This window comes from Drosophila virilis, chromosome 6 (genome assembly GCF_030788295.1).
Source record: "Drosophila virilis strain 15010-1051.87 chromosome 6, Dvir_AGI_RSII-ME, whole genome shotgun sequence".
Classification (NCBI taxonomy): Eukaryota; Metazoa; Arthropoda; class Insecta; order Diptera; family Drosophilidae; genus Drosophila; species Drosophila virilis.
In genome coordinates, this window is record NC_091548.1 from 1,255,211 (window position 1) to 1,266,299 (window position 11,089).

At 37.4% G+C, this 11,089-nt stretch overlaps 2 protein-coding genes across 3 annotated transcripts; one reads left to right on the forward strand and one right to left on the reverse strand.

Annotated features, from left to right (window-relative positions):
- The first annotated feature begins 299 nt into the window (after window positions 1–299).
- mav (maverick) lies at window positions 300–6,634 on the forward strand. Its single transcript, XM_002059687.4, has 2 exons — window positions 300–1,758; window positions 2,732–6,634. Exons 1-2 carry the CDS (start codon window positions 769–771, stop codon window positions 4,004–4,006), a joined length of 2,265 nt encoding a protein of 754 aa, XP_002059723.2. The 5' UTR covers window positions 300–768; the 3' UTR covers window positions 4,007–6,634.
- Window positions 5,726–10,382, reverse strand: LOC6636255 (uncharacterized). Of its 2 annotated transcripts, XM_002059688.4 has the most exons (5): window positions 9,886–10,382; window positions 8,123–8,547; window positions 7,871–8,054; window positions 6,053–6,634; window positions 5,726–5,995 (listed from the first exon to the last, which is right to left on the reverse strand). In XM_002059688.4, the coding sequence occupies exons 2-5, from the start codon at window positions 8,518–8,520 to the stop codon at window positions 5,726–5,728; spliced, it is 1,434 nt and encodes a 477-aa protein (XP_002059724.1). In that variant the 5' UTR covers window positions 8,521–8,547; window positions 9,886–10,382. The 2 variants fall into 2 exon arrangements, with proteins under 2 accessions (XP_002059724.1, XP_070066825.1); XM_070210724.1 differs by lacking the exon at window positions 9,886–10,382 and having other exon boundaries at window positions 8,123–9,869.
- Between the last annotated feature and the right edge of the window lie 707 nt (window positions 10,383–11,089).

Sequence of the window (11,089 nt, forward strand, 5' to 3'; positions counted from 1 at the left end):
AAAAACTTAATAAATTATATATTCATCTCTTTTGATAGATTACACTTGAACGGAATGTTATTTCACAGATTTTGCAAAAAGAAATTTTAACATGCATATGTAAGTTTTTATGGTCTTTAAAAATGTTTTTGTGTCTCACAATTTATGCTGAATACAATATAAAACACTTGTGCAGCAAACATTTTTGACTGACCCTATCCAAATGACGAGCACTGTTATAATTTAAGCTGTGTGGGTGTGTATATGTTAAGTAAGAGTTTGCTTATATTGCGGCTGTTGAGTAAGCATTTTCTTTCTGGTATTTTAGTCGAATATGAAGTGCTGACCGAACAGGTTTTCGTCCGTGCTCTCGATGTACATAAATAAATAAACACGAAGTTGTAGATATCTGTGTACGAAATACATACATATGTTATTGTTATTGTTATTATTATTTATAAACTGTGATCCTTAACTTACTCTAAATTTAACTAAAACTAAACAGTATTTTGAGTTAATTACCAAATTGAAATTTCAAATCACAGACCCATGATATTTGTGATGGACGGGCATATGTGTTGTGTACGCACACACAAATAAAAGAAAGCCACGACTGCGGGCTTCATCAATATACATACATATGTACATATGTATACCTTATTTTGTTTGTGATGAAATGAACATAAGCTTGGTGTGAGATTTTGAAGAGGGCGAGACAAGATCAAACACGCAGCCGATAGTTCCAGTTATTTCTGTGTCATTTGCGATCTGAGGCCATGTGGTATAAAAATGAAAATACGTAATGAATCTGAATACGTTGCGGCAACATTCCAAAGTATTTCCAACTGGAATGATATTCAAATAGGAACCGAACGGGTCAGCAAACCAAATAAACTATTTGGAAATGACGAGCTGCGAGATGGCTTAACTGCAGTTTCTTATACGACTTTTAAAGAATTTTATTCAAAGCACGTTGTATTCAATTTATGGGATAACTGTTGTTGTTGTTGTTGCCAAAATGAAAGCAATAGCTGCGATGCAGCACAAGCGGCACACTGTATAAAATCGGGAACATTTAAAGTGAGAAGAGCTGAAAAAAATCTGCGCTTGGCCACAACATTCTTTAGCTATATTTTGTATAAATTAACGCAGTTATGTTTCGTCATCCTGTTGTTAGTGCCATTTCTGCTTACCTGCAACACGCTGATACAACAAGTTAGCGGCCAGGATGTTGTCAAGGTCCCCATATCGATGCCAATTTCGAATTCCAATCTGGAGCTCGATCACAACATGTTCCGGGCCCAACTAGATCCCAGCCATGTGCAGCTGCGAGGAGCTCAATCAAAAAGGGATTGCCAAATGAGACTCGACGACAACAGAAGTTACCATACTAAAGTCCATAGTATAATAAAAAGCAAGAGTCGTATTTATTCATCTATTCACCGTTTACGCGGATATAGTGTAATAGTTCTAAGTCAATCTGATAATAATCGAAACTCTGGTAAGAAAAGCCTAAATAAAAGCCTAGATGCACCAAAGTCAGCCGTGATGGCAAACGGTTCCTCGATCCGCCGCACCAAGCGAAATGTTCATATTGCCAAAAACGAGCAAGCACGTGAGATTAAACGTAAACCCGATGCTGATAGCCAAAAATTAGAAGTCGCCTTTGAGAAATACAAAGAGAATAACCATATGTACAACAGAATTATTAACAAAGAAAAACTTACCAAACTAATTATGAAGGGACTTGGATTAAAAAAATTACCGGATATGAAAAAGGTGAGAATTAAAAGTTACAACAAATTGCAATTTTTCAATATTCAATCTCTGTGTATAAAAATGTTTGCCATGACAGTCAACCGTTAAATTTGAGTTATAAATGAAAAAATGGTTTTCATGATTTAAAACTCATTTCCTTCAGACTTACCTTTCCTGAATAGCACTTCATTTACTAAGATACACAGCTATTTAAAGCATACAAAAATGTGATATGTCAATTTTTCAGAATTTCACAATTTTCCATTTTACATTTCTAAGAAACATTTATTTATACTTGCACAATGTCTCAACTGTGTCAAATTTGTATTATAAAGCCAATAATAAAGTCATAATATCCTTGGTTTCAAAATACCATTGATTGAGTCCTGGTGAACCTACAGCTGTCCCTCCTCCCTATGCACTATACAATAGACATAGTCCTGGTGATCCTATAGTTCCAATTCCCAACTAAATTCTCTCAAAAACGTTATACACAATTAAATTATGGGTTAAAAATGAATGGTCGAAATTTTTCCATTGCACTGGGTCAAAATTCTGCTGAAGTACCAGGCGTAAAGAAATTCCCAGCAGGTTGATGCACAGACAAATGAAAAATGTTTTTTTTTAACAGTCGACTGTTAATTAGCAGCATATAAAGTTAAATATCACTGTTAATCAGCAGCATATAAAGTTAAATATCACTGTTAATCAGCCGATACTCAAAATACCAAAATAACAGGTGTTGCTGCAGAAGGGCCGTGAGACTTAAACGAAAATTTGGCAAAACTGCCAGGCGAACAGAAATGCCCAGCAGGCAGACTAAAATTTCGAGGTATGAAAAATTGCGTTGCATACCCAAATGGGACGATTTTAACGTAAATTCGGCTGAAGTACAAGGCGAACAGAAATATACATAGCAGGCAGACTAATTCAAAAATGTAATTTACAGATCTTAAAAATGATTAACACTTTCTAAATATAATCTTAATTGCAGGCAAACATTAGCCAATTAGAATACTCTAGCAAATACTTGGAATACTTGGAACGCTTAAGGACAAACCATGGAGTGAAGAACGTCATGGACAGCCTCTATCTATCCTCAGGACCTCCAGCGACAACACTTCAGATTTTAAGCATTGTAACAAATAGGTTTAACGACATAACCCAAAGCCGCATCCGCCAGAGACGTGCACCCAGCACTGCGAAGAATCGGGAAAGAAAAACATTTAAAAGGGGAAATGAGTTTGGGACAAACATTCTGCTGCATTTTCCTTTGGCCATCAACAATGCCGACTTCCATTACGAAAAACTGGATGAGGCAAATGTCAGGCTAATGATGCTCTACAATCCGGCGCTGGCAGCCCAATCCCAGCACAGAACCAGATTAGAGACGGGCAACAGACGGAATCCGATGAGGAGCAAAGGCGGCTGCGATACGGGAGAGGCGCATCATCCGCACATATCAGCCAAGCCCAGGCCCAAAATCCGGAGCCACATATTAAACCTGAAGGTTTACCAGCTGCTGCCAATGCACAAGCGCCGTCAATTGGATGCACGTCAAATTGAATTCGAGAATCCGAATTTTGGCAGCCTGAATGAGGAGACCCGCAGTCAGTGGCTAGAGTTCGATGTAACCGATGCGGTGCGGGGCTGGCTAAACAAGAGCCACGAGAACCTGGGCATCGAGATTCAGTGCGACAAGTGCCGGCGGATCGGTGCTCGCATTCTGAGCGATGTTGCCACGCCCACGTCTCATTTGTTGAAGGAGACGGCCGAGGAGGATCGGTTTCATCTGGCGCCCGTTTTAAATATTATCGGACACATTGGCCGCACGCACCGCGAGCAGGGAGTCCAATCCTTTGGCGCGGCCAATAATCACAGCAGTTCTCAGTTCTTTCATCACGACAACAACAGGAATCAGGTAAAGATGTGGCCAAATAGTTGCTATAAGACTCATCAACGTTGCTGCCGACACCAGTTGGATGTGGCCTTTAAGGACATCAAGGGATTCGAATTCATCATTCAGCCAAAAGTATTCGATGCCGGCTACTGCCGGGGTCGCTGCCCGCCCAGGCACAATCCCGCCCATCACCATGCTCTCCTGCAGAGCCTCATCTGGCAAAAGGATCACAATCGTGCTCCGCGACCCTGTTGTGCGCCTTCCAAGCTAACGGAACTGGAGATCTTGCACGTGGATGAGGAGCACAGCGACAAGCTAAAAATATCAACCTGGAGCGATATGCAGGTCTTAGAATGTGCCTGCTCATAGAATCGTCCTTATCAAATATAATTCTTAGAGGAGCAAGACAGTTCGAATAAGGTTTCAGCATGTTACTCAATTATTTTACAATATGGCCAGTAAATAATTTATAAGTTTAAAGTATCGTATATTGCAGTTGTGCATAGGTATATCTCCCCCACCTTAAATAATATATATATTTAATATATATATAGTATAATCAATTGAGCTGTGTCCCATAGTCCGACTGTCTGACTGTCTGACTGTCTGCCTGTCTGCCTGTCTGATGCTCCAAGATCTCAGTGACCAAAAGGCCTAGGAGCATTGAATACTGAAGTCCTGAAATTTTAAAACAAGATCCAAAACAAGTCTCATTTCCTAATTTCATAGAATTGATATCAATCGATTTTCAAGCTTGTTTTCTTTTAACATATTTTTTTTTTTCAAGAGTATTTAAACTTTTGGGTACATTCCTCGACTCGCCCTAATATTAGAAAAAATAAAGAATCAGATGAGGCTATTTTTTTTTTTTTGATTATTTTTTAGCTTAGATTACGTAGATAGAGAGTTCCAAATGGGTCGACTTATGGCTAAATCTATAAAGTTTTCGATTTCCGGCAACGAAAAGCAGTTAATTGGTCAAATTATTTAAAAAAGTACGGGTCCAAGTTAAAGTTTTTATGTAATATATAGATTTGGGAAAAAAAGGGTCATTGGGAAGTTCTTGATGTACAGGAGCTAAACTAATTACCCAAATGTTTTATATTTAATTATAATTAATTTCCAACTTACTTTGCAGAGCTGCGTTCAGGCTAACTGCGAGTCGGACATTCTCGACTCGAGAAATATTCGCGTTAAGATAAATAAATAAAAATCATACATAAAAAATACTATAAAATGTCTTGAAGCCATATTTAACTTTGATATGACTACGTTAAATGTGTTTTTTTGACAGCTAAACAAATGATTTTTATGCATTTCAAGTCTGATATAAAGTATATATATTTTTTACTTGTGTAGAACCTACTAGAAACGATAAACTACTTGGAAGATTACAACAATATTTTTGTTAATCAACAAGAGAAAATAAAAGTTTTCATTAAGGTTTGTATAACCTCCTATTTTTTATATATTTTTTGATATGACAAAATTTAGAAATTTTGCTTAAGCAATGAAATCTAAAAAAAACTGTCGAACATTAAAATTAGTATTATTATTTTGTGCAGAGGATTAGCCAGCCAGAAGCCTTTATATTATACTCTCAAATTTGGCACGATAGAGCTGAAGTAATCTAGCAGACTTACTGCGAATGTTTCGAATATTTCGAATGTTTCGAATGATTCATTCATAATGTAGTAAGATATTGGGTAAGATTTTCGGCACGTTTCAGTTAAATCTTTCTTGTAGATAAGTTTGAAAACAACAGAAATTGTTTAGGTTTATTTTGTTATTGTTATTTTGTTTTTTCCTTTGTTTAATATGAAATAGCATTAGGAAGAAATGTTCATATGGACAGAATAACAAGTACAAGAAGAAAAGCACAAAAAATAAAGCTGCAATACGAAATCCTCGACAGTTTTTTCGAAAAAGCAAACGTTTTTTGAACATAATTGGTACCAGCAACATATTCCATTTAAATAAACTTGAGCCGGAAAACTGCGGGAAATTGCTTTTAGTGATAAGATCAATTTATAGTATTAGCTTCAGTTTAAGTTTAATGTGCACTTTAATTTGGCGATATTGTCAATATTAATAATCTCTAACACACACGTCGAGCAGGTTATCCAAAATGTCCTCATTCCGATTAATCTCGCTGCTCTGGAGATACCCGAAGGACTCATCGACGCTGTCCATAAATGGTCGAAAATTTGAGTAATCGTAATTGATGGTAAAGCTTCCAGGGATGGGCATCTCAGAGCTTGCAATCAATGCCACATTCGCATCTCTATTGGCATCCATTTTATGCGACGAAATGGTGACATTCTCACTTGCTGTGGGAATCTCATCCTCCTTGTAGATCTAAAATAATTGTTCGAATTGCTTGGTCATTTTTTTAAGCCCATCCAGGAATCTTACCATATTAGAGCAGCCGAACTTGTTGCTGATGAGGCTATTCAGGCAAGAAGGTTCCTCCAGAATGCCCGTCGTGCTAATTATAATGGTGCCCAGCTCGTATTGCTGCTGCAGATGAAAGGCTTCATTGTTTGTGGTCAGGGTAGCCGGAAGTGTATCCGGAAATAGGAAAGTGGCGTCAGGATCGTGCACCCTCGGACTCAGAGCATTTGGTAACGTCAGGCCCAAGCCAACTTCAACCTCCGTTAGGGTTAGGCAATCCAATTGCACATCCTGCTCGGCCATGTTATTGTCGGAACTATCCAGCCGGGAATTTCTGGGCTTCTCATCCGGCGTATGTGAGTCCTGAGTCCTGTGGGATCTTATCTCATTGTTGGTGAATTGATATTTCGACAATTGACTTTGATTTTTTGACAAATCCGAAACTGGATTTAACTTCGATTGGGTCGTCTTGCGATTGCGAATGCGTTTTCTATCACATTTCTTGGGATCCACTCCCAGCTCCCAATAGCCTCCCTTGCCCTTCTCCTCGCGTTTGCGATTACGAAAACAGTGGTGCAGCGACAGGTTGTGCCTTATGGAATTCTAAAATAGTAAAAACATTTCATTAATTATTATTTTGCCATGCAACCGATGTTGATAGGATTTTGCAAATATATAAGGGGCATAGTGAAACCAAAGGCAATATAAACACTAAGATGAGTAACACCGTACAACAAAATGCTACCAAAAACAATATAAACACTAAGATGGGTAACGCCATACAACAAAATGCTACTATGCAGCTTGATTTTTTGAAAATTGAGAACGAAAACGAAATCAATAGCATTGCGCTCTCACAGCCGAGAGAACGAAATAGCTAAAAATAGAATTTGCTCTCAGCTTCGGCTCTATGAGGGCCGTGCATGCAATTATGTTTGTATGCGTGTGAATATATGTACATACATAACAGCATATTTGAATGTGTTGTTATCCACTGCTCTGGCAAAGTCTCTGGCTGGCAAAGAAACATTTTTCTTAGTTTTTTAGCACAGATCACCTAACCAAAATTTCTGTTGATATATGAATGCATTTTGTGTACTCCGTACAAAAAAAATTGTATTTTTAAGTAATACAAAATAAATTAAGAAAATATACCCCCGTGCGTCCATTTGTCCGTCTGCCCGCATGTATGAACGCAAGGATCTCAGAACCTATAAGAGCTAGATGTAGGTCCCCCTAGTGCCTGCATAGACCGAGTTTGTTTCCGATAATCGACAACTTACTCCGTTTCCAAGCAATCGATAAAAATCGATATCGATATCCTGTTTTTTGAGCAATTTTGGTAAGTATTAAGAGCTAGAGTCACCAAACTTGATATGTTGCTTCTAGAATATTATATGCATATATATAAAGTATCTTTCATTTTATTCCTATCGCCACCTCACCGTTATCACCACCAGACTTATAAATCCAATTAATAGTAATAATAAGTAACTTATATTGCCAACCAATTTAAGCCACAATTTGAATGCAATTGACTTTTTGAAAATACACAAAAAGTGTATGCTACAATAAGATATATAAGTAGATGTAGAAGATTTCATTAAAATCGGTTAAGTAAAAACCAAAGCTGCGCAATTGGAAGGGCAGCTAGCGAAAACATCAATGCAACAACATCAATGCAACATTTGCTGTTGGAATAAGAGGGTTCAGGGTATTCCCTAGTCAGGAACTCCCGACTAGAGCCTCTTACTTGTTTAATCTGCAACAACAGTCTAAACAAAGTATTTCGTTAACAGGATCATAGCCATAGATAAAGGCTGAAAAATGCAGACTTACGTTCCATTTTTTACGCACGCGAAAGAAGGCAAATTTGGCCTCAATCCATGCGCAAATCTGTTGCAATGTGACCCGTCCATTTTCCAGCATTGCCATTCCAATGATGTGGGAGTAGTTAAAGGGCGGCTTGTGTGTTACGTCCGTTTTATACGTGTTGGCCGATTTTTCATATTCCACTAAATCGCTGCAATAAGAAATCGATTCTTGGCTTAGCTATCTGTTTTTACTTTTATTTGAATTAATTATTCTCACCGCTTTATTTTGTTGATGAAAATATCATAGCGCTCGGCTGGACTTGGACGTTTTAAAGGTGCCGTTGCTGCGCTTGATTTTCTTGAGTCCGGACAAGATTTATTTGTCATATGCTTTAAAGTATCATATTCCAAAGCCTTTGGTTTCTTCTGTGCATTGACACCTTCTGCTGCTGCCGTGGACAGGCTCCGATTGCTGCCGACCTGGCCATTAACATCATCCTCGGAGTTAGCATCAATTGTTTTTGGCCACGAAAGATTTTGGTTTCTTAGTAGCCAGTTTAAATTTGTCAATTCGCGCTCCTCGTCAGACTCTTCCACTTCTGGCGCTCCAGCGAGGTGCTGCAATCCTCCGATTTTACCATCGCTGCCTTTCAATTTTTTTGCTGCCGTAATCATTTCCTTGATTCTGTTTTGTTTACTAATCTACATAATATATTAATAATAATAATAATGAATACTGTGCTTTTAAGGCTTTATATATACATATATCTGGCACATTTTCCGAGCAACAAAACTCTATAAACAAAAATCTATAAATTACAAATGATGTAGGCTTGCAGTCTAAGATTAACTAGCCCACTAAACAAAGAGTACAAAGAGAAAATTTGTATAAATCACGAATAACACACTCATAAACAATTGAAGGCATTAGCTTCCATAGGGATGAGACGTTAAGTGTGCGAGCTTGTGTGTGTGTGTGCTCTGGATACAGGTTAACTGTGCTAACCGGCCACGCTCTCCACTAAAGCTCTCATTGGCTATTTGTTATAGCTCAGAGAACTTCGAAAGTCGTGATTGGCCCGAATGACGCGTCATTCGTCGCAAAAGGGTGGCAAGGCCTTTGCGACTGGCTGGGGCGACGATGCGCTGGAAAGAGCTTGGCGACGCCATTTTGAATGAAAAGCAAATGTGGGGAACAAACAATTTACATTTTACCGTACATTTTATATGTACGTCTTACATTTTACCATACATTTTAAATGTTTGAAATGTAAATGTATCGGCTTAGTATAAAAATATGACCTCTACTTCGGGACCATTTGACAAGTGAGCAAGGTAGCTGAAGACCCGGTAATATGACGCACCCAGCTTTGGAAATGCCACAAAATGAAAAACTGCCTAAAATTGCAACGTTCTTCTTTTTTTACAACCTTATTTTCGGTTTTCTCAACCTGGAGAGACTGAATTTTCCAAAAGCAATAAAATGCCCATTGATTAAACATTAGGTTAAAGTCGATCTGATTGATATAACTTTTTATTAAGTGGTTTGGAAAAATCAAATCAATAATATTAAATCACCACAATTCAAATGATCTATTTTTGTATTATTTCATATATCTATGAATATGGGTACAGTTGAATTTTGATTTTCCAAGCTTTCTGGGACTTTCCAAAATCCGTCATAGGTAAATAGGAAAGTTCTATGAGTCATTCATTATATTTTCTGTAAATTAGTCACCACAAATATTTTAGACAAAATTTCAATTCACTCGAAAACAGATTGTTAAATAACCTGCGATTATTTTTTGTTCGTAAGATCGAGTATTTAAATACACATACGCGAGTCTTCTATTATAATATAAGTATATATGTGTGAGTTTGCTTATTTCCTTATACTCTTATTATAAATAATCATTTTATACGCAATTAATGATAAGCACTTTATGGGGAATTGTATATAATCATTTTAAAGGCAATCCTTTAATATATAAAAGGACCTTTCTTATTTACAGTACGCATATGCAAATTTAACTTATTTACTTTCACTCGGTTGAATTTTATATAATCCAAAAATGTATATATAATTATTCGTTACAAACAAAAATTGTTTATTTTTTTTTTTGTTTTAGCCAGTATTTGGTACAAGAAATAATATACAAGTGTATTTTGACGAGCTGCTCGAATAATACTGCTGCGCGACTAGTCACTCCACCTGTGCACACCTCTCCACCTGTACCCTGTATACCTCTGGTCAGCGGGCTTTAGCCAACCCCTAGTTATAGGTATATTGAGCGAGATTGCCAGATTATATCGCTGAGTTGGAAATATTGTTCTTATGGGGACGTTTGGACAGGTATATTCTCGGCTACTCGCAAGTGGTCAAAAAAGTTCAGTGACCCAGCATATTTTTGCCGAGTGGGCGACTGTTAAAAGTTTTCCATTGAACCCCCGACGAAGACGCCTCTGCGGTGCTAACTAAAAAAGTACCCGAACCCCTAAATATATACGAATATGTTCGTCGCATTAGCCGAGAAGCAACGAGTTGGCATCGACCACTGTCCATTTTTACACGAAAAAAGCTTCGAACACAACTCTATATCAACCCCTATTCATCTACCCTGTACCCCTATTTCAAATGGGTATCAAACGTTTTGTGCAACTTATATAACAGGCAGAAGGAGGCTTCGCCTATTGATCAAAAGAAATGCCTTCTGCTCTGCTCGTATAGAAGCATTTTATACCTAGATGTATACAATTTCAAAACATGCCTCTGCTAGGTTTATTTGTAAAATATAGATGGATACAGGGCAAACGCTAGTCGGATACACCCGACTAGTGTTAGTTCTCATAATTACCAGTTGTGGACTTTGCACCCCATCAGGATATTCGGCCGACTCTCGAAAGGGTAGTAATTGTTATAAACAGGTACAGCTTAGATACTATGCACTATTTGTTTCCTATCTTGAACTTTTATAGTAAAAAGGAAAAATGTTTTACCTGTTTAGTTATTATAAACCAACATCTAAAAAAATTGTTAAATAAAATTGTCAAATACTGCCAAATTCTTTAAAATTTTGCATAACCTATTTACAGCACTATAAATTTAAAAATACTTGCTTACAAAGTCGCTTAAGCTAGTTAGTATACTTACAAATACCGGACCATTAATCTAGTTTCTATAGAAAAGGGTTTTCGAGAACTTGGTACTCTTGTCGGGCTTAGTTTAATTATAAATAGTGTGTGG

Bases quoted from the DNA above. Each gene is read 5' to 3' on its own strand.
- mav (XM_002059687.4), top strand. From the start codon at position 769: ATGAAAATACGTAATGAATCTGAATACGTTGCGGCAACATTCCAAAGT. The intron at 1,759-2,731 runs GTGAGAATTAAA...TCTTAATTGCAG, and splicing joins AATTACCGGATATGAAAAAG to GCAAACATTAGCCAATTAGA.
- LOC6636255 (XM_002059688.4), bottom strand. From the start codon at position 8,520: ATGATTACGGCAGCAAAAAAATTGAAAGGCAGCGATGGTAAAATCGGA. The intron at 8,055-8,122 runs GTGAGAATAATT...TTCTTATTGCAG, and splicing joins TTCATCAACAAAATAAAGCG to CGATTTAGTGGAATATGAAA. The intron at 6,635-7,870 runs GTAAGTCTGCAT...TTACTATTTTAG, and splicing joins GCGTGCGTAAAAAATGGAAC to AATTCCATAAGGCACAACCT.